Source organism: Mus pahari, chromosome 18 (genome assembly GCF_900095145.1).
Source record: "Mus pahari chromosome 18, PAHARI_EIJ_v1.1, whole genome shotgun sequence".
Classification (NCBI taxonomy): Eukaryota; Metazoa; Chordata; class Mammalia; order Rodentia; family Muridae; genus Mus; species Mus pahari.
In genome coordinates, this window is record NC_034607.1 from 38,260,821 (window position 1) to 38,282,755 (window position 21,935).

The window sequence follows — 21,935 nt, forward strand, 5'->3', positions numbered from 1 at the left end:
GCAGCCTGTAATTTAATGACTTAATATATTATAACAGCCTGCAAAATCCTGATTATAGTTCCTAAATAAAAGTTGGAGTGGAGGCATTTCTCAGACGGGAGGTTGTGCCCACCAGGCTTGGTTCTCAGGCTTTCTGTTAATGGGGGGTGGGGGAAGGGGAGGGCGGACGTACTGGGTGGGGGTGGGGCGACTTAGAGGCTCTCAATTGCAATTTCCTGATCCTACACAGCCCAGCACTTGGCTCTTTGGAGCTGAGCTTCTTTTGTGGAACTGAACAGCTTTCTTGGTAGGTCCCCGCTCCAGATGCGTGCCCCCAGGCTGCTGGGACAACTGTTGGAGAAGGTGCTGTGCCTGTCAGGTCTTTGCCTGGGATCTGCCCCTGCAAAGCTGTGCTTCAGCCTGACCCAAGCAGGATATCTGCCGTCCTGGAACCTGAGTTCCTGCCAGCATAGCCAGCAGTGGCGGAGTCTTACCACCCCCCTAACACTGCAAGGCCGGAGGCAGACAACTACTGGCCTGTCTGGGGCTCACAGCTGCTGTCTAGACAACCCTCACTGCCTGGCTCTGTGGGTCCCTTCTGGATGTTCTCAGCTCCTGGGCTGGGCTTTTCGTTGACCCACTGGGGTCAAGGAAACACAATGTCAGGCTGCCTTTGGGATCGCAGAGGCTTGTCCAGTGATGGGCTATAGAAGTGGAAAATGGGGAAAGGTCACAGAAAACTACTCGTTCAGACGAGTGTAGGATGCAGCCAAAATGGGTACTCTAGAGTTCTAGGCTGCTTTGTGAGTGATAAGTCCCTTCACGTCTGCGGTTGCCCCTCTCCTCATTTGTAAAATGGGAGTTTAACCTGCAATACCCTTCGTAGGCCGACAGTGTGAAGGTTTGTTTTCCAGTTGATGTTGTTTGGGGAGGTTGTGGAGTGTTTAAAGGGTGAAGTCCAGGTACCTGGGGAATGTTGACTGAGACTTCTTGAGACCGTGAGCCAAGAAGAGTCTTCCCCTTTAGACGCCGTTTCTCACAGGTATTTTGTCAGAAAAATATAAAAGCCACTAAGGGGAAGTGAACTGCCGACATTCTTTCTCTCGGTCTATGCTTTCATTTCTCTTTTTTTAAGTTTTAATGACACAAGTAAATAATAGGGGAAGACGTTCTTTCTTTGAGTTAGGGGCTCCCGCGCCCACCTATCCCAGGCTGCCTTCAGACTTCGTACGCAGCTGATGATGACGTGGATCCCCCTTCTTCTGTCTCCCAGGTGTTGGGATTGTGGGTGTGCACCACCCTGCTCAGGAAAAAAATAAACCTCGTGCACGCTAGGCAAACACCATACCAACTGAGCTACATCCCAGACCTGAGAACATCCTTTTTGTAACAGTTTCAGACATTATTTACCAGGCACTCCCAATCCAGTCTCCTCCCGGTGAGTAGCCACTGTTAGCTGTATCTTTCAGCACATTTTTTTTTTTTTTTTTTTTTTTGGTGCTGTTGTATATACCTATGTAGTGGCTATTCCTGGTTGTCAATTTGACTATGTTTGAAATGAACTACAATCCAGAATTGGAAGGCTCACCAGTGAACCTAATCTGGAGACTGGGAGATAGAAGTTTCTGATCTGGATCTTGGTATGGAGATCTTGAGACACAGTGGTGATTGAATCCAGAAGATTAAGACAGGGAGATCTCCGAGTCCAAGATCATCTGGGATTAAAGGTGTGGTGGCACACACCTTTAATCTGGGCTACACCTTCTGCTGGGGACCATATAAGGACATTGGAAGAAGGGAGTCTGGCTCTCGCTCTTTCGCCTTCTTGCGGTGTGGGACTCAGCAACTGCTAGATCCTTGGACTTCCATTCACAGCTACTACTGAACCATTGTTGGGATTTGGACTGCAGACTGTAAGTCATCAATAAATTCCTTAACTATATAGAGACTATCTGCAAGTTCTGTGACTCTAGAGAACCCTGACTAATACAACCTACATGTCCGATTTTGAGTGACGATTCACTATTCATAATAATATGATTAAGTATAATACAATAGTGTTATTGAGAGCAGAAGGGGACTCCCTTTCCTCTTTGTGTAGAGAACATCCAACCTTGGTCCGTTTAAGTAGGATTCAGACCTCTTTGGCTTTAAAGTCAGTCATGAAACCCAAGCTTCAGCCTTGGCTCTCATAGGGCTATAAAACTGCAGTTGTGGCCCCCATTCCCTGTGTCCTTATGCACTCAAATGGCCCTAAGAAAGAAGGGGAATTCACAGATAGAGTTGTTGCAGATCATGCTGTCTTTGAATGTGAATCCCCAGAGGGATCACTGGCAGTTATTGTCCTTTAAGAGGCCACCCTCACCTCACCTGGTGCTGTGACAAGCCCCCGCTCTGGGAACTTACCCTGGGACAGGCATCCTCCCCTTGCTGACCGACAAGGATGTAGAGCGTGTCACCTTTCTCCAGATTGAAGATGCCCAGAACAGACACGCCATGGGACCGCATCATGGTGTTCTTCCCACCTTTCCCACCAGCTGCTCCGTAGCCCGAGATACTGCAACAGGACAAGGCATGATGGATTCTAATGTGGTAGGAGACTGACCCCCCTACCCCAACCCCTTCGAACCTATGAGTTTCCAGGAGACCAAGCCACTCCCTCTCAGAACATGTCTGAGAGTTCTTGTTCACATAACTCTGTGAGGTCAACCAGGAGGGAGATTGCTCCCCACTTTTGGGAGAAAGGAGTTGGTTTAGTGGGGAAGGTTGGGGTTGTTACCTCATAAAGCTAGAAAGGTGAGGGATTAATTAGATTTGAGATAGGGAAGGATCGGGGCTGCGGGAAGGGTGGAACATCTAGACCCCATTCAGGATTAAAAGACTCACATGACCCTAGATCAAATCCCTCCCGGTTCCTTATGTATGATTGGAAAAATAAGAGAACCCATCTCTTATCCCACAATTGTTATGAACAGTATGAAATCCTTGGGGCGGGCACACAATAGGCACTCAGTAAGTGGTCCTTGTTAATGGGTGTGGACAGTGTTAGTAGTTAGCACTAACAGACTTGGTACAAAGTTTGAAAGTCTCTCCGTGGGAGCCTAAAACCGAGGAGCACCTTCCGAAGAGAGCGTGCTTATGAGCCCAGACTCTTTCTACCATCCCAGCCGACAGCAAACAAGTGATCACCAGGAAAATAAAGACAGATCATGGGCAAGTGGGACTAAATCTGCAACCTCTGTGATGAGGTCAAGGAAGGACAGAAAAGCTCAGCTTGTGAGCCGCGGCTGAGGTGTAGCGGGCCTTGAAGACAGCAGCATACCAACTGACAAACTCTAACCAATGCCTTTCTGGAGAAACATTGCCAGGGCTCAGGGAGGGGTTTCCTGTCCCTGTGCATTTTTGTCAAAGGAAGCAAGAGATGGAAGACAGCTTTGTCCACATATACAATGGCTTCTGTAACATGTTCTGAACATGGGAGACCCCACAGTCTCCCCCAAGGTGCAGTCCAGGACCTTTCTGCAGGGACAACCCTAGAGATTGGCTGTCTTCTAATGCAACAGACAAGAACCCGAGTTGTCCATGGAACGCAAATGCTATCTGGTGTTCATGGTCTGCTGGCTACGCGCAGGCACCGGCTTGAGCTTATCAGTGCTGGGAGCGGCATCAGGCTTCGTGGAGAAGAGAGGATCTGAGATGGGCTCCAGGCCCTGCCAGGGCTTACGAAGAGACTGGGAAATGCACACAGTTATGCAAAGAGAGACAGCCACCGGAACAGCTGCTCCACTTTTTGAGGGAAAGCGGAGGGAGCTGTCGGAGTCCAAGACCAGAGTTTGTGTGCCCACTACGGAGACCCAGCCTTGTCTCTAACGGAAGAAGAGCGTTGTCTTCTTTTCCAAACTCACATGGTGGTGCAAAGCAAAGAGAGATGATGTAATGGAGATGCATGGGCCGCTGCAAATTTGAATGTAAAGACTGTGGGTCATCAGGTCCTCAGAGCTAGGGGACGATTGGCGATCTGAAGTTGTGGTGGGGGTGACAGATGGGAGGATTCTCAGACAGGACAAGAGGAAGACGCTTAGAGTCTCCCGGATGTCCAATGGCAGCTGATGGCCGGTGAGGGGAAGAGGAGGCTGTAGGTTTGGAAAAGGAAGGGGGAACACTCCAATGTGCCGGCTGCAATGCGTGTTGACACAGAAAGATGTGATTCATCTCATTTGAAAGACGAGGAAATGGGGGCTCAGAGAGACGGACTCACCTGAGGCCACACACCTGAGCAGTGGTAGACTGTGAGCCGTTTCCTCTAAAGGCCACTTTCCCTCTCTCATGTATACAGCTGGGAAGCTGAACAAAGAGGGGCCTGGGAAGACATTGTTAGTCCTCCTGACCTCCAGCCAAACATTCTTGGTACACTATCCAGGGATAAGAGAGCGCTGGCTCAGCAGATAAGAGAGCTTGCATGCATAATCTGCAAGACCTGCGTTTAAATTTGTACTTGTAACCTCAGCACTGTGTGTGTGTGTGTGTGTGTGTGTGTGTGTGTGTGTATGTGTGTGTGTCGGGGTTGAGGGGTAAAGATAGGTGGGTCACTGGGGCTTTCTTGCTGTCTCACGGGTCTAGAATCAGTAAGGGATCCTGTCTCAAGAGAATAAGGATTCTCCGTGTTCTCCTTTGATCTCGGTGAAAGTGTGTGCGTATGCTGTGTGACCTTGGGTAGGTGATCTCTCTGAGCCCAAATTTCTCGGTAATGTAAGAAGAAGAAGATAATAACATTGGACTTAAAAGATAAGTTCTAGGACTTGGTCAGGTTGCACGAAAAGGCCTCATTTCTGTCCCAAGATGGGTTTTACTCAGAAAACTTCTACCTAAGTCCTCGTCCTGCTCCAGGCTGCTTACACAGAGAGAGGTGGGCTGCGCCCCGCTCATTCCTGCCTGCATCATTTGCATAGTCATTTACATCAATCTGCATACATTATGAATCATTCTGAACTCTCTCACATGTTTAAATTTAGCCAAATTATTATATTTCAACAGGAAGTTGTTTGCTCCTGTCTCCTCTGCTCTCCTCGGCCTGCCTTCATCTTTCTCCTATCCCTCCAGAGAGATCCAAGCTCTCCCGACTCCCTCCAGATCTCCGTTCTTGGCAGTGAGGTGGGCCAGCGAGGAACCCTGAGCCCTGAGCCATACTTCCAGTTCTGGAAGTCCTGGCCAGGTGACCTGAGGAAACCCAGCTAAGCTGTAGGAGCCTCAGCTCTCTCGCTGCGGAGGGAAAAAGCGACGGCCTCAGAGATGGGGAGAGAAAGTGGGTTTTAAAACGCTGTGAATGGAGGCAAGGCCAAGGCGGGGTTCTCCAAAGTCAACAGCAAAGCTTGACAGCTAGGTATGAGCGACTGGTGCTTCCTCTCCTGGTGGTGGTCTCAACCACTTAGGAACTCACCGTCTAAGGGATTGTGAAGGTCTAGGGAGGGTGTGGTCCTACCTCCTCCCTCTGAGACCTGGAACCTCAGAGCTTAACTCACTGACTACTACAAGTTCCACTCTGCCTCATGGTGACATGTGACACAAACCTGAAACCAAGTCCCAGCTTGGCTCCTCAGGGCAGAGCGCGCCTGGATAGCACAGCTGACTCTGCATTGGATGACAGACACTAAGCCACTGCCTACTTCAGATTCATGGCTGAGATGTCTTGCTGTCCTGTCCTGGCCTTACCTAACCTTGCACAATTGCTGTGTGAGCTTGGGTAGATTATCTTCCCTCTCTGAGCCCCTCGGTCATATACTACTAACACTGGCTTTGGGAGACAACGGTGGGAGTTAAATGAGATAATGTCCACAAGGACCTGACTTCAAGAGACCAGTCCCGGAGTGACAGAGGACGCTCCTGACAGTCTGTGCTTGTCTGGGGGCAGGGGCACTAGGAGGAAGAAGGGAATGAAAGTGGGTAATAGGTAGAACAGGGCACGGCACGGGGTTCTGGGTCCACTCCTGCTTAGTGTCACCTGGGAACCTCCTCTGTATGGAACTGACGAAGCACACGGCTACAGCCTGGACTCTCTAGAGCAGACCTCCCCAGCCACGCCAGAGCAACCCAACCACCACAGCCCCTGTCTCCGACACACTCTCCCCAAACCCGGTAAACAATTTACTTTTGATGGCTGACAAATGATGAGAAATTAATATACCTGCCACTCAAGCGCGGAAAGTGACTCGCAGTGATTCCAATTTACTGGAAATTGCCAGATAGTCCTCTGGTCGAGTGGATGCCGTAATCCCTTTGTTTTTCCTCATCTAAATCCAGGTCCCCTGGTCAGATGGGATGTGTACTGGGCTTGTGTTTTGTATTATTGACTGTGAGCTATTGTTACCTGGTGTAATTGAGTTGTGAATCTTTTTTAAATAAAGAATTAGTAGCGGATCAAAGTGGCTGCCTGCAGGATTCCGGAATGACAACATAGTTGGGCGGCAGCATGTTGGCAGTGGTGTTGTTTACCTGGGAGGGGTGCTGGAGAAGAGGAGGAGAGGACACCCCACACTCAGAGAGACATGCAAGGACCTCATCTCTCACTCATGTATGTAGCCCTCTCCAGATGTGCAGCAGACCCACACCCGCTTCTGGGCTCTCCCTCCCTCCTTGTCTTCCTCCTCTGAGAGACAGGGATGTTCAGATCTGGTTCACACAGCATTCAGGATTACTGGAAGAACACGAGGATACTGGAAGAATACCGAGCAGGAACTTTCTGCTCATGCTATGTGTATGGGTCAGTCAGAACATCTGGGCACAGTGTTGAAGGGACGGATGGGACCATGGGGTGTTAGCCCCTTTGGTGGGGCCACCTGGTTTTATTACTGCCCGCTTCTTCTTTCAACACCTGGCCTGCACAGCTCTAAGCACCAACAAGATGGCTCTCTCTGAGATCCTTGATGTTGCAAGATGGATTTGTCCTTAGAGAGAAGGGAAGACAGCTTTCAAGGTGATATGGCTGCTGGGTGGTGGGAGTTGGACTCAAACTCCATTCTACTTGCTGCTCATTGATCTTCGCCCGATCCCCCACCTCTGACTCTCCTGGCTCCGGGCGATGACTATCTGCACAATTACTCTGGCAATTCATCATGCCTGTGACATCTCTCCTACTCTTGTCTAGAACTTGATTGGCAGCGTAGACGGTTATCGAATTCCTGCCCTGTAGCTGCTCTTCCCAGAGATTGTGAGGGTCTGGAGTCAGTCTTCTCTATGAGACCTGAGATGCCTACTCAGTGCTGGGTACACAGTAGGGGCTCCATAGATCACTGCTGACACACAGGTTTGACACACGGTACCCGCTCCACAGATCGGTGCTGGGTACACTAAAGCAGCGGTCCTCAACCTTCCTGAGGCTGGGATCCTTTAACACCGTTCCTTATGCTGTGGAGATCCCCAACCATAAAATTATTTTTGTTGCTACTCTATAACTGTAATTTTTCTACTGTTATGAATCACAATGTCAATATCTGATATGCAGGATATTCGATAGCATCCCTTGTGATAAGGTCATTCAACCCCCAAGCGCTAGGGTCATTCAACCCAGAGGTTGAGTCACCCAGGTTGAGAACCACTGCTCTAAAGCTCAATGCTGGCCTCACAGTATGGACAGCTTCATGCTGAGTACACAGGAGAAGTCCTACAGCTCAGTGAGGCCCATTGAAAAGTCTCCTGGCCTTCGGTGACTTGGTTGAATGATGCTATTCAGCCGTGCACACAGGTCCCTGGGTCCCCAGAGCCAGGTAAGGATGTGAATCACAGATGGAGACCATCAGAAACAGCTATGGTCCAGGTCAGCCGGCTCTACCTGAGACCTGGGGCCTCCTGAAGAATATGAGAACCAGGAGGGAATCGATCTCAGGAGCCATGGGCTGTGCTTGGCAGAGGTTTTCAGATGTGCTCTTTGAGCATATGTGGGGAAGGACGCTGAGCTCCCGAGAGAGAAGATGGAAGGAAAAAAAGATGAGGGGGTAAGCAGGAAGTCAGCCAGTGAACTGGGCTGAGCCCAGGTGAGTACTGACTGATTGCGTGCCCCCCTCTCCCTCTCTCCCGCTCCAGGTCCCAGAACTCTGCTTTGTCTGCCGCCATTTATGATGAGGCGAAGGCTCTTGTCCTCTGGCAGGCACACATCTGAAAATCCGTGCTCCTTTTGTGCTCACCAGTGCTCCTTTACTTTCATCCACTTCGGGCCCCCCACTGGGGACACTTCAGAAGGCATTGTTGCACAACCCCTGTCCTCAAAGCTCTGCATAAGCCCTGGGCCTCAGCTTTCTTTTGCAGCTGAGCTCCCAAGCAGAGTAGCTGCCACTCACAGTCTTTGATTCTTTAACCCCTCCCCATCCGGTTTCTCCTTCACATCTTTACCACCCCACCTTCTAAACCCTTCTTGGGTCCCTCACTGTCACCTCTGTTTCTCTCTCGCGCTCTAGTTTATCTGCTTTTTGGTACTTCCTCGGATCTGCCTCTCACTCCCACCCTCTGCGGTCACCAGGGGTTACAAAAAGGCACCTGGGAGGAGTGACCCCAGCCCTGGGACCTCTGACTACTTTGCTCCAGTGTAAGGAGGAATTGGGGAGCAGGTTACAGGAGCCTGGCCTGGCCTCTTCCGCCTTCCCTTTCTCTCCCTCTCTGTGGTTATCCTCAACAAAGGCGATAAGCCCGGAAGTCAGCCCTGGACGTTTGTAATTCCAGCTTCTCAGAAGCTCCAGCTGAAGAGGTTTTCAAGTTCAAGGCCAGTCTGGGAAACCGGGTAAACCGTGGTTGGAAATAACAAGTAAAGATTCGGCTTGCTTGACACACACAAGGCTCTAGGTTCAGTCTCAGGTATGAAACAGAACAGAACAAAACAAAAAGAGCGTTGGGAGGAGATCCTGAGCAGGTCCAGGGATGGAAGCCCCACTCTGGCACAGAGCGTCAAGCACCGTTTCCCAGCCCTGACCAGTGTGGCCATCATGGTACCCGGCATCACAAAACAGCCAGACAGCACTAAGTGAGCACCGAGTTCCGGGATAGATGGATTTTGCAAGGCAAAGAATTCTACCCTTTGTCTTTCCAAAGACCCTTTCCTAAAGTCCTCTGGAGTATCCTGTGTCTTCCTAGAGGAATTGTACTTATTAAATAAAAATAATTACTCAAGAGAAAAAGTCCTTCGGTGTGGGGGGGTGTTCCCTATGCGAAACACTGCCATATATCAAGTGTGTGTGTGTGTGTGTGTGTGCATGTGTGTATGTGTATGTGTGCATGTGTGTGTACGTGTGCGCAGACATGCTCAAGTGTGTCTCCATCTCTGGGGCTTCTTCAGGGATGTAGAGTTTAAAGAATTTCCCTCTGCTCCCTTCCCCTCCCCTCCTCTCCTCTCTTACCCCTCCCTTGGTTCCTTCCCGGCTTTCCATCCTGAAGATTGAGCCCAAGGCCTCCCACATGCTAGACTTGAGGACATTTGGATATGACCTAAAAAGCAAACCACGAACTTCCTATTTAGGCTATGAAGTTAGCACATTGTAGTCATAATCATCAAAGCCCCGAGTATCATCGAGGGGCAGGGATATGCGTTAGAGCCAAGCTCTAGTGTCCAACAGCAACAAGGATTAAAAAACTCAACCTCCCTTTCTCTTCTCTTTTTATTTTCTCATTTTTTTATTTGGTTAGATCATAACTTTCTCCTTACTAACATGAACACTTCAAAGTGAAGTAGATGCATCTCTGGGAAGTCCAGCGTCAGACAAGGCTGAGGCTGGGGATTGTCTCCCAAGGCAAGTGAAGAGAGCTCTCCCATCTCGGCTGCTCCATCAGCCCGGTGTGCTAAGACCGTGTGCTTCATATAGATCAGAACCTCGTTAGAATCAGAGAGGCTGTGATTAATAATAAATAGGCAAATGAATTTATTATTATTTAATGTGTAGTTCATCTGGCTGGTCAAATCTTCGGCAACTTCAGGCAAGTCTGAAGAAAGTCAGAACAATGTCATCAGATAGAAGAGTGGGACCACATGAATGTGGGACCCATTTCACCTTAGAAATTCTGTCAGCTACTCCCATTTCTTCAGCTGATTTCTCTGCCCAAAGCCTCTAATGCACACAGGCACCATGACAAGCATCGGTAGGTATCAGCAGGGCCTATCTGATACAAGGAGGAAATGGAATACGGGGTCAGGGATTTCATAGCCTGTGAACAGCATCAATCAATGTCTGAGGCTGGGGAGGTAAAGCCTAAAGGAGCGAGGCATGTCCTGAAGGTGGCCTTTGTGGAGGAGACAAGTGGGTTTTAGTGTGGCTTTGGACTCGCCTGGGCTAGGAACATCCCTGATTCTATATTTTTGCCTCTGAAGATTCCTGATAATACCATTCACCTCACTGCTAAAGGCATGAGACACACCTGCTAGGTCCTCAACTATCTTTGTCCCTTCTCCTTAGGAGTTCTTGTCACCTTGCCCTGGAGGTTTTGCTGGGAGGTCTGTGTACTTGGTGTGGTATAGAAGGATGGCAAGACTCTTTGGGACATTTCCAGGTGACAGGCAGGGATGGAACTTTCTCAAAGCCTTGCCTAAAATAACCTTTAAAAAGAATGTAGGACTTTCTCTGGAACACATCCCCCCCCCCCCCCCCCGGCCCAGGGATGAGGCTACCGAAAGACATGCTAAGAGGAAACAGGGCAACTCGAAAAGCAATTCCTTGGAATGGGAGGGGATGCTCTGAGAGTCACAGGGGACATCTACAGCCACAGGGGACATCTATCTACATCATCCCTGTATAATGGTGATGTTCTTAGCACAGTTGGGCACTGCTGGGTAGAAGGAGTTTTAGACAGGCCATATTTACTCTCTGGGGTCTGGGGCTGGGGGATGCTTCTGTACTGTGACTGTCAGGGAGGCTCCTGCAGCTCTGGATGAGGCCTCCAGGACTTGCCTCCATCAGAGTCTACTTGAGGACATGCGGGCACAACTCAGTCCAGGGTTTGGTGCAACTCAGTGGTCCTCACAGGATGTAGCAGCACACCTGGGCCCTTGGTAAAATGACCACTTTAGCACCTGCCTACAGGGCCGACCCTTGAAATCTGGCTGATAGCCAGCTCTTCCATCTCACCACTGGCTTTGCTTGCTTGGTACCATGGATTCCAGGTGGCACAATTGGGTTGGTCTACTCTTGCCTGGTTCTGCTCTGGTGGCAAGTTGTGAGGTTGGGATGGGGAGAAGGCCAACTTCAGAGACTGGCTCGCTTTCCAAGAAGTCAGGGAAGGGCCAGGAAAGGATAAGAGCATGAGCTTTGGGGCTGGGGAGATGGGAGAGCGCTCAGCATGCAAGGACAGGGGTGTGAGTTTGGATGCCTAGCACTCACATGAAAGACCACGCGTAGCAGGATTGATTTGTAAACCATGGTGTGGTGGGAACAGGGAACTGGCAGATGCCTGGGGCACTAAGATCACAGGCAGAACCCCCAAACTTGCTAGCCAGCCAGCCTAGCCAACCAGTGGGCATGAGGCCCTATGGAAGTGTGGGGAGCTCTGTCTTAAAAAGTGGAGAGTATTCTCCGGATCTCTCGTTTCATCCAGCATGGTGCTGAACCAACTTCAGACGCACAGAAACAAGTAGTCCCCTCCCCCTCCCTCCCCTCCCCCATGCCTCACAAACAAATCAAGTGTGATACTTCCATCAGGAGCCTTCTATGTCCGCCCTAATTGTAATTAGCAATAATTATGAAGCTAGCTCGTCTGCTTACCGCCTCCACTAACAAGCATCTTTGAAGGCAAAAGACATCTTTGCTGCCATCGTCCATCCCTGGTCATTATATCCCACTAATGGCCCAGAGTCTGTTAACCCTTTGTATACCTGGGCACCCTGGGACATGCACCCCACAGGTAGGACTTGAGACTTCTACAAGGGAGCTGGTTTGCCACTATACATACCTGTAGGTGTCAGTAGCTGGCACTTTCCAAATCTGGACACCCCTCAAGGGCCCTTCGCTTCCCACCACCACGCTCAAGTTGGAGTTCTGGTAGGCATTGTTGCACTGTGCCTGCGTGGGGCCATGAGGTCCACTGGCCCCACATGTGGTGAACAGCCAGTGAACTGTGACACAAAAGGAGAGGCAGTCAGGCGTTTACCCTGGATCTCCCTCATCCCTGGGCTGTCTCCAAAGTGTCTGCTCCATGGTTTGAGGCTATTCGAACTGGATAGCTTTGCGAAGAGCAAGCTAGGGAGAGGCCATAGAGATAGCTCTAAGTGTGGGAGTGACAGGCAGTGGATGGGTACTCTTTCGATCTCTCACTGTATCTAGCACGGTGCTGAGCAAATCCCAGATGCTTAAGTTTTGATACTATGGCAGTTTCTAACCTGTTCCCAAAGATCTGAACATCAAAGGACCCTGTAGCTCTGAGAGGCTAGAACGAAAAAACAACAACAACAACAACAACGAAAAAAAAAAAAAACAAAAAACCCAGACACAGTATTGGTCCTATGGCTCCATTCTTGGCTCTGAGACCCAGCAAGCAGGAATAAGAAGCCTCAAGGTCTCTGGACATGGCTTTATATGAGTGATGCTTTCTTGGCAACAGGCCCTCTGTGGGGCAGACTGAAGCTCACTCATCCCAGTCAAGCTGGGTTTGGAAATGAGTGGCTTGCAGGTTCTTTCTTCAATTGATGGAGGAGGAGGAGGAGGAGGAGGAGGAGGAGGAGGAGAAGCCAGACATGTCATTCTTTTAATTCATTTGTATGTGCATATGTGCACATGTGAGTGTATATGTAGAGGGCAGAGGAGAACCTCTGGTGTCCTCCTCAGGAGCATCGTCCACCACCTCCTTTGACACAGGGTCTCTCATCAGCCTGGAGCTTATCAGTTAGGTTGGACTAGCTGGTCAGTGGGCCCTAAGATCTTGTCTCTGCCTATCCCCTGCTGGAATGACAAGGGCATGCCTGTCTTTTTTTATTGCGGTTTTTAGAGGTTGAACTCAGGTTCCTCTGCATAAGGCAAGCAGTTTACTGACTGAGCCATCTCGAGTCACAAAGTTGTCAGACTTTCTTCCTTTTCCCAGGCCCCCATTCAGTCCCTGCTGTGAGTGGTCTGCCCTTGTCTAGTGTCCTTATATAGCTTTCTAGGGACATCACAGGAACACAACTCAAGCCCTACCTGCCTCCTCATCTTCCACTACTGGGACATTTCCTTTCAAACATCCTCTCTTTTAGCCAGGCTGGACCATGGGGATTTGTCAGATCTCTTGGCCTCAAATCTAACACTCTTTATAACTCATAAAAGCTTTAAGAACTGCATTCTTGATAAATAAGCTTCTACTTAAAATAAATCTCATTTTCAGATGGCCCAAATTATTTCTCCTTTTAAAGAGGGATTGAGTCAAATTCTGTGCACAGAAAATGATGGAAAATTAATTTGAGTGTATGTAACACTGCCACTAAAACATTCAAGAGAAAAAAATTGAAGACTTTGAACTAATTTGATGATGAAAATGTAAGAACCTAATTTGACAGTCAGAGGGAGGTCACCTTGGCAGAGATGAGAAACGGAATTCTCAGCCAGTCTTGATTTACTTTTGTATGGGACCCAGGCCTTAAGGTCTGATGTTCCAGTGGGATTCCAACACACACATCTAAATGGAAAGGTTGACTTCCATGTAGTTTCTGAAGGTCACTTCAAGGTTTAGGAAGTAAGGTGCATATTGACTGATAGCTAGCTTTCTGATCAAATCTATTAATTCAAAGAACTAACGCTTTGTGGAAGGTTCTGTTCGTTTGTTTGCTTGTCTGTCTGAGACAGGGTCTTGTTGATAACTCAGACTGGCAGACATCAAAGCAATTATTCTGCCCAGTGCTAAGAGAATGAGCTTGCTTCACCATGTCCTACTTACAAAAGGTATTTTTGCAGAATTTGTTTGGCCAGTTGTCCCTTTCTTTACCTGTTCCAAAGCCAGAATTACACATGTGGGGGAGTGCGGTGGAAAGATTAAGGATGGCTTTGGCATCTTCAAGACACTTGGCTTTGGGGGAATCTTCATCAACCGTGGAAAGCTAGAAGAGCAGGAGGCCCATTCTGCAGACAGCCTGTATCCACAGCAAACAGCCTAGATGAGCAGAAGGCCCTCCCCCTGGCGGCAGGACATAATATCTGCACCTTGCTTGAGCATCTAACCTTGATGCTAAAACCCTTTTAATTTCAGCCTTTGTTAGCTACAGGATTGAACAGTTCTGGGGTAGTCCCAGGGAAGTTGGTCATCTACTTCTTTGCCAGCTGGAACGTCTGATGAGGTAGGAAGAGGACTGTAGGCTCTAGATTCAGATGGGCCACAGTTCCTCATTCTGAACTTTGTTCCCGACTAGCTGCAAGACCTGAGTTAGATCAAAGTATCTTAGGTGAGGACCAAGACCCCATATATGATCATGTAGCTGACCATGTGGGTCATAGTAAGTCTATGAAGGTACAGTGACCAAACATTCATTCAAAGTCAAATACATAATGAGTCTGAGATGTTTCAGGCAGTGCTCACTAGTGTATCCTGACTTCACTCTAGTCTTAATTTTACACACACACACACACACACACACACACACACACACACACACACACACCACAATGCCAATCAGCGCTGCATTGAGACATCACAGCTCACACTTGGGAATATTGTAAGTTAGTGAGTTGCAACATCTTTACTACACATACAAAATTTCCTCCTCTTATAAAGCAGAATAGTTTAATTGTCATAAACAAAGACCTTTAATAGTTTTCTGCCAACATTCTTCAGCATGTACATATGAAATGGATCTATCCTAGAACTCTATTGTATTTAGACAAAAAGATATATCTCTCATTAGTATGCAAATTCGCTTTTCTCTTTGTGATTTGTAATTGGTAAATGTATATGTACATCAAAGAATTGGTTTGAAAATAAGTTTCTTTGTGACTTATCAGTAAATGCTTGATATTTCACACCATATCTATATCTCTATGCCTGCGGTCATGTTACAACTTCTCAGGCTTAAGGGGGTTGCAAATGGACAAAGTTTAAGGAACCCCGGGTTAGGTTATATGACCTATCTGAGACTTGCCTTTTCTAATCTCAACAAATGGAGACTCTACTACTTATTGCTCAGAGTTCCTATGAAAAACTAAAGCATGAGCCCAAGACAAGTGCTTGGCATAGCAGGCAACACCAAAGAGACGCATGAAGACAGTTTAAAACATGTGGTACTTTTACATGGCTCCTCACTGTGGGGCTCTCACACCCTGTCCTCTGGATTTATGCCCCCATTTCATGAACAGAGTCTCTGGGCTATTTCTCAACAGAGGCTTCAGTATTTTCCCAAACTCAGTGCACATATATGAGTCTCAGGTGGTTTCCATACACAGAATTTTGGCTTTATTTTCAGCAATTTCTGATGGAGAGGTCCAGAGAGGAAACTCTTTCTAAAGTGGATTCCATGGAAATGGAGGATTTGCCATCCCAGGTCAGACTCGTGATTCATCCAGTCAGAATTCTACTGCTCCCAGCAGCCTTTGGAGTACGGTAGTGGTCCTTGTTCTTGCAGATAGCCCTGACCCTTGTAAATCTGCCTAACTCTGCTTGGAGTCGATTTATGTTTCCCACCACCACCGCCACCTCTTGGGACATGGACTTTCTGAGTTTACTGCCTATGGTGCATGGCCTATCTTGTTCCTCTCCGTCTGGGTTTGCCTCGTTCAGGTTTCATGGCCTTGATTCCCTTTACTCTTCCTGAGTATTGCATAGACATTCTCAAATGTTCCACTAGGGTGAGGCATTCAGTGGTTCCTAAGCCACCTGATGACCGAGGTTTGGGGGATTTAGTCCATCCAATTTGGGGTCAGGAGGCAATCCTTATATAAAAACATAGCTAACGGACTTGGACACTCAGCTAGATGTGGGTATGAGTCCAGTCTATCCCATTGTCCTGTTGTAGAAAGAACATTAATGACTCTTGTGAGCTGGTCAGCACTGGAGAAGGAACCACAGTTGGGACTTACTCCTTCCCTGTCTAGGAGTCCCCTGGTAGAGATCAACTTTCTGTCCTGGAGACTTCCAGCCTTTTAAAATTGCTCCTATGCTGGTCCCTGCCTCCCCGTGTCTTTCTAAAGAGAAGAATTTGCTTGTTGAGGTGGGTTCCCTAGAATGGAACTGTGTGTACTTGTGACGTCATGTAAGGGGACGATTGCTGTTTTGTATTTCAAATGTTCCCCAGGGAGGGGCTTGCTTGGAACAAGCTCTAACTATCTCCACATGCTTGCCAGGATAAGTACTGCTGCCCTCACTCTGGTGACACCAATTGCTGTGAGCCCGGTGCACCCCTCTGGAGACTTTTGGCACAAGGGATGGTACAGCAGGTTAAGCATGATTTCTAGGCCAAGACTGGTGAGAATCACAAGGATAGGTGGACAGGACCAGTCCAGCAGGGTTACTAGAGTAGAAGGCACTGGCATGGCCTTGTATAATCTAAGGAGACTGTTTCAAGACCTAAGGGGCAAGGGAATTAGTCACAGTGACTTCGACAAACTTTGACCCTTAGGCAGAAGGCAATTATTTCCCTTGACGTACACACATGTGAGATGCAAACTTTAACTACCTGAGAGGCAGGTCCACCCACAAAAGAGTCAAAAACCTTTCAGTATGCGTTATGCATGTAACAAGGTGCACACTCTCTCAGTGTGTCCTGTGCGTGTAACACGATGCACAATCTCTCAGTGTGTACTCTGCATGTAACACGATGGATGCACACTCTTCTCAGTGTGTACTGTGCATGTAACACAATGGATGCACACTCTCTGAGTGTGTATTATTGTGCATGTAACATGGTGCACATACTCTTAGTGTGTAGTGTGTACTGTGCATGTAACATGGTGCACACACTCTCAGTGTGTATTATTGTGCATGTAACATGGTTCACATACTCTTAGTGTGTAGTGTGTACTGTGCATGTAACATGGTGCACACTCTCTCTGGGAGTTAGGCACTCTGCTTTCATACACAAACTCAATGCCTTTGAACTTGTGGAAACTTTGTATACTGAAGTATTCCCTTTAAGAATCAGGAAAATTTCCAGGCTGTGGTCTATATACCTTTAACCCCAGCACTTAGGAGGGAGAGGCAGGCAGATCCTTGAGTTCCAGGCAACCTTGGTCTATAGAATGAGTTCTAGAACAGTCAGGGCCACACAGAGAAAACCTGTCTTGAACTCCCAACCAAAAATCCAACCAACCAACAGAACAAACAAACAAACAAACAAACAAGAATCAGGAAATTCAAGTTCAGAGAAGCTAAGGGTGGCCTGTCAGTAAGTAGATAATCAATCAAGATAGGAACTCAGGGCAGTTCTCTGCTACATTCTTTCCAGTAGTGACAAGCACAACAGGCCCCAAAAACCTGGGCGCTGTCCCGAGGCAAAAGTTCAAGGAAACTCAGTCTCCCGGAATGGTGGCATTTTGTATAATGAATGCTCCAATGTCCTTGCTTTAGTTGGAAAACAGATCCATGTGCTTTCCCTTAATATATAGCCATGTTAGTTCCTAGGCAGTCAGTCCTTGAGCTGACCCTGGGTCTAGGCAGCTAAGTCACTGCCCTACANAGGAATTTACCATTCTCTAGGAAGAAGGAAGTTTGTGATCTNAAGAGGAACCAGGGTAGATACTTAGAACCATAGGTAGCTGAGTTACACCCATACACAAGCATTACAATGGCCTAGGAGGAAGGTGGACTATAGGAACTATGGCAAGGGCATGAAGCCCTTGCCCCCAGCTACTGACTTTGAGCTGACTTCAGGTGGAGCTGTTTTTGATCCCAGCTGTTAACATTGAATGTTATCCCAGTTGGTTCCTGCCAGCCCTTCCAGGTTTGCATTCCTCTGTTTTGTGTAACTTCCCTATTTTCTTCTGTATAAATAATCTGATGCTCGATTGAAAAAGTGCATTCAGATATCACACTCCCTTGTGTCCATGTCTGTTTGTCACCCCACATTCGCCGAATCCTCGCTCACCTGCAACCAGAGACCTGTTCCACGCAGATCGGGGACCCAAGAAAAGTCTGTCTGTGGCAGTTCTCCTATGCCAACTTTAAGGATCAAAAAGGAGCTGGGGACAGGGACTGGGCAATAGGTCAGTCAGTAAAGTGTATGCCACACAAGCTGGAAGGCATGCTTTTGATCCTTAGTACCCATTTAAAAAGCCAGACTATCCAAGTGCTGCTGGGCATCAGAGTAGGGGCGGGTGGGGGGAACACAAGTGGAGGTTTGGGGCTCATTGGCCCAACAGCCTAGCCATCTCAATGAGTTCCAGGCTCAACAGGCATGGTGGCACGCTCTTATAGTTCTAGTGCTGGGGAAGGAGGGATAGGGGACAGCTTGGATTCTCACAGGCCAGTCAGCCAAACCTAAAAGTATGGATCCCCATGACCTTGTGAGAGACTTTGCCTCAAAAAAAAAAAAAAAAAGATAGAAGGCACACGAGAAAATAAAACCCAAGGTTAACTTCTGGTCGCACACATATGTGTACCCACATACAAGAAATGTGTGGCACACGGGAGTGTGTGCGCATGCGCACGCACCTACATACACGCGAGCGCCAGGAATCCTATCTTCCAGTATCTGCAATTAGAACATTCCCATGCAGTGCAGTGCTTTCTTTTCAGCCACTGAGGGGAATTTCAGGCTGGAACAGCCCCATCAAAGTTGCCAGACCCATGAAGGGAGAGGGGAGACCTAGTCAGAGGATCACAGTGACCGGACGGCCCATCCTGGAAAGTCCCACAGTGATCAGAGCAGTCCCTTTGCCTAGGAGAGCATGTGGGCTTTATGAGGTCATGGGAATCAGGTAAAGAAAGCAAGGGGCCAAGATCAGGCCCCTGGGGTGCCTTAGGGAGTCAAGATATGTCAAAAAGGAAATCTACTAACTGGGCTGTTTAGTTATAGGGCAGAAGAACAAAAGGAGAAAGCTTCCACCACATGGGACCGGCCACAACTCCAGTGTCTGCCTAGAGGATTAAGGTCCCAGCGAGATCCCAAGGGAGGCAGGCTGAAGCTGAGATGCCAATCTGAGGCTCCCCATATTTCCTCCCCTAAGAATTTATATTGGTTCCCAAAGCTCTGGGAAGCTTTAAGGGGATCAAATGTCCCCCGGGGAAGAGCTATGATGAGGTCAAAGGAGGTAGAAATCTCACCTCTTCCTTCTCTTAAAAATAATAATAAAAATAAAAAAATCTGTCTTTTATTAAAAGCCTTTTATGGGGGAAAAGGAGCCCATATTTATCTTGTTGTTACACATACTACACACCGGCAACATAGTTTAGTATTCATTCACATTTAGACTGCACAAAGAACTCACAAATGTGAAAATACTGATTGGTTATAGACAGCCGAGTAAAGAGAAATCCATTAAGCGCTGGGTTTCATTTTAAGTGTCTTGCAGAGCCCTTCAAGAAGAAACAAATCAATTAGTAATATGCAGCACAATGTTTAAAAGATAGGCTAGACAGTGATTGCTCTGGCTTTATTGCTGTTGCTAAGCCATCTCATCTGCTCAATTCAGTGCAAAGAAATAAAGCGTGATGCGAAGGAAAATAAGTTCTCAGCTCTTTCTGTGAGTCACCGCGATGAGGATGTGCCTCAGGTTCAAGGCCTGTGTGTGTCCTACCACAGAGAAGCACTCACCATCTCACATGGCCCATTTGTACCCATTTTGATTGGGATCCGTGGAATTGAATTTTAGCCATAACCATTGACTGAGCTCAACTCCACAGGACCTGTACACAGTGGATTATTTTCACGGCCTCCTGCATCCCATTAAATAAAGATCAGATCAAAATCTCATTAATTGCCAATGTATATGACACCATTCCTTATGGAAAGTAGGGAAAATGACCTTTGCTTTGCTATTCACAGTAAAATCTACCTGTTCCCTAGTTAGGATGAAATGGAAACAATGTATATATACTTTTAAACATTCCTGGATTAAAACAACTCTACTGCCTGTCTCAACTCTTCGACAAAGAACCCTGGAACGAGACCCCTGGCATCTTCCTATATATTATTAGAGAAATAGCTTTGTTTTTTTTGTTTGTTTGTTTTTTGTTTTTTGTTTTTTGACTCCTGACTTATTCCTCTGTTCAGCTGCAAGCACTAAAAAGAAGAGTCCACTCGATTAAGTAGCTACTTGGGAGTCAAACTCATTCCCTATTTAATGGCACAACATGAGATCATGCAACAATGATAAAAAAGTTAAGCCTTTTAATTTTAAAATAAATCCTGAAAGAAAACACACAAATCAAGTGTAGACACACTCGATGAGTTATTATAAAGCAAATACTACCACCCAGATCAAGGAATAAAACGTGGCCAGTGACTTCATGGCCTCCCCAGTCTCTACTTCCTTCCTCTTACACGGGATCAGATCCTGGATTATATTATAATCACTTCTTTGAAGTTCTCAATGGTTTCACCCCCAAGTGTGCATTGTCCCAAGAGAGCATTCTCCAGCCTCCTCCATTACCTATGTCTTTGTGATACTGAAGATGAGCCCCAGCTTTGCATATGTCAGACAGGCACTCATCAGTGATTATATCCCTAGCTCCCTAGACCATTTTTCTTTTTCTTTTGGAACAAGTTTTCACTAAATTGTCCAGGTTGGCTTTGAATCTGCTGTTAGTTCTGACTCTGCTTCTCAAGTTGCTGGGTGACAGACCTGCGTGTACATGTATATGATGTATATGTATGTGTATGTGTATACGTATGTATATCTCTCTCATATGTGTGTGTGTAGAAAGCTCTCTCATATGTGTATGTGTATGTTTCTTTAAATCTATAGGATTTTCCTTTAACTCTTCTTTCACTTGATTTTATCTTTTGAGGAATAGAGATCATTTAATTTAGGGCTTTTTTGCAGAGTCTAAATTTTGTGGTGCGTTCTCATGGTTCCATCAGCACAGTGCTCTGTCTCAGAAGCTTGCCGGCCACATCTCTTTGCTTAACTTTGGCTGATCCCCTTTCATTAGGTACCAAATGCCTGATCATTGCTCTGTCTCTTTTAATATTGGCTCTTCTTAAACCTCAATGTTTAGAAGCATTTACTAGAAACTGCAAAGCAATGTTGTCTTAATTATATCTTTGTCTCACTGACTATTTGGAGTATATCTGTGATGAGTTGCTGTTCTTTATGTGCAACATGGCTACTCAGAGATTGGACAGGAGTAAGAAAGGCAGTATTATTCAATTCTTTCTCTTTGTTTCTGACTTTCAAGATATGGAATTGCTTTCATATTATCTGAAGTTATCCAATTAAATATTTGCATATCATTATGGATCTATGAAGTTTAATTAATCATAATCAGTATCCTTTGGAAGCTCAAACTCATATCTTTGGTCAGTGGGAGTGGCTGGAGTCCTCTGATATGACCCTAGAAGATACTTTAAGTTTTCTTGTGTTAGATATAAACATGGAAAACTCATGAAGACAAAACAGGCATAGGCAATGACTTTCTCTGAAGAACTCCAATATCTCAAGAAATAATGTCAAAGACTGACAAATAGGATTATATGGAATTAATATATTTATGCTCAGCAAAGAGCATACACCATGAGAGAGCAATATCTGCTCCCTATGTTTTTGACAAAGGATTGCTATCCAAAGTACATAAAACAACAACAACAACAACAACAAAAACTACTTCAAAAAATAAAACAACCCCATCACAGCAATCCAAACTACCATCAATATGAACAAATATTTCTGAACACACTAAATGTAAATGGCCAAGAAACATGAAAGATATTTAACATTCTCAGTCATCATGGAAATGCAAGGTAAAACTCTAATGCCATCCCACCTTATTCTAGTCAGAATGGCTATCAAAGAAGACAGCGATAAGTGGTGGTGACAAAGGTGTGGGCATAGGAAGCTCAGATACCTCTGCTGAGACTGTAGATTAGCTCAGCCACT

General features: G+C 46.9%; 1 protein-coding gene across 1 annotated transcript in view; it reads right to left on the reverse strand.

Moving 5' to 3' along the window:
- Positions 1-21,935, reverse strand: part of Alk (ALK receptor tyrosine kinase) — a 723,531-nt gene that overhangs the window by 41,461 nt on the left and 660,135 nt on the right. Inside the window, exons 12-13 of the mRNA XM_021217650.2 lie at positions 11,899-12,061; positions 2,386-2,536 (exon numbers count right to left, since the gene is read on the reverse strand). Of these exons, the coding sequence (XP_021073309.1) occupies positions 2,386-2,536; positions 11,899-12,061 (314 nt within the window). The remainder of the gene's footprint in view (positions 1-2,385; positions 2,537-11,898; positions 12,062-21,935) is intronic.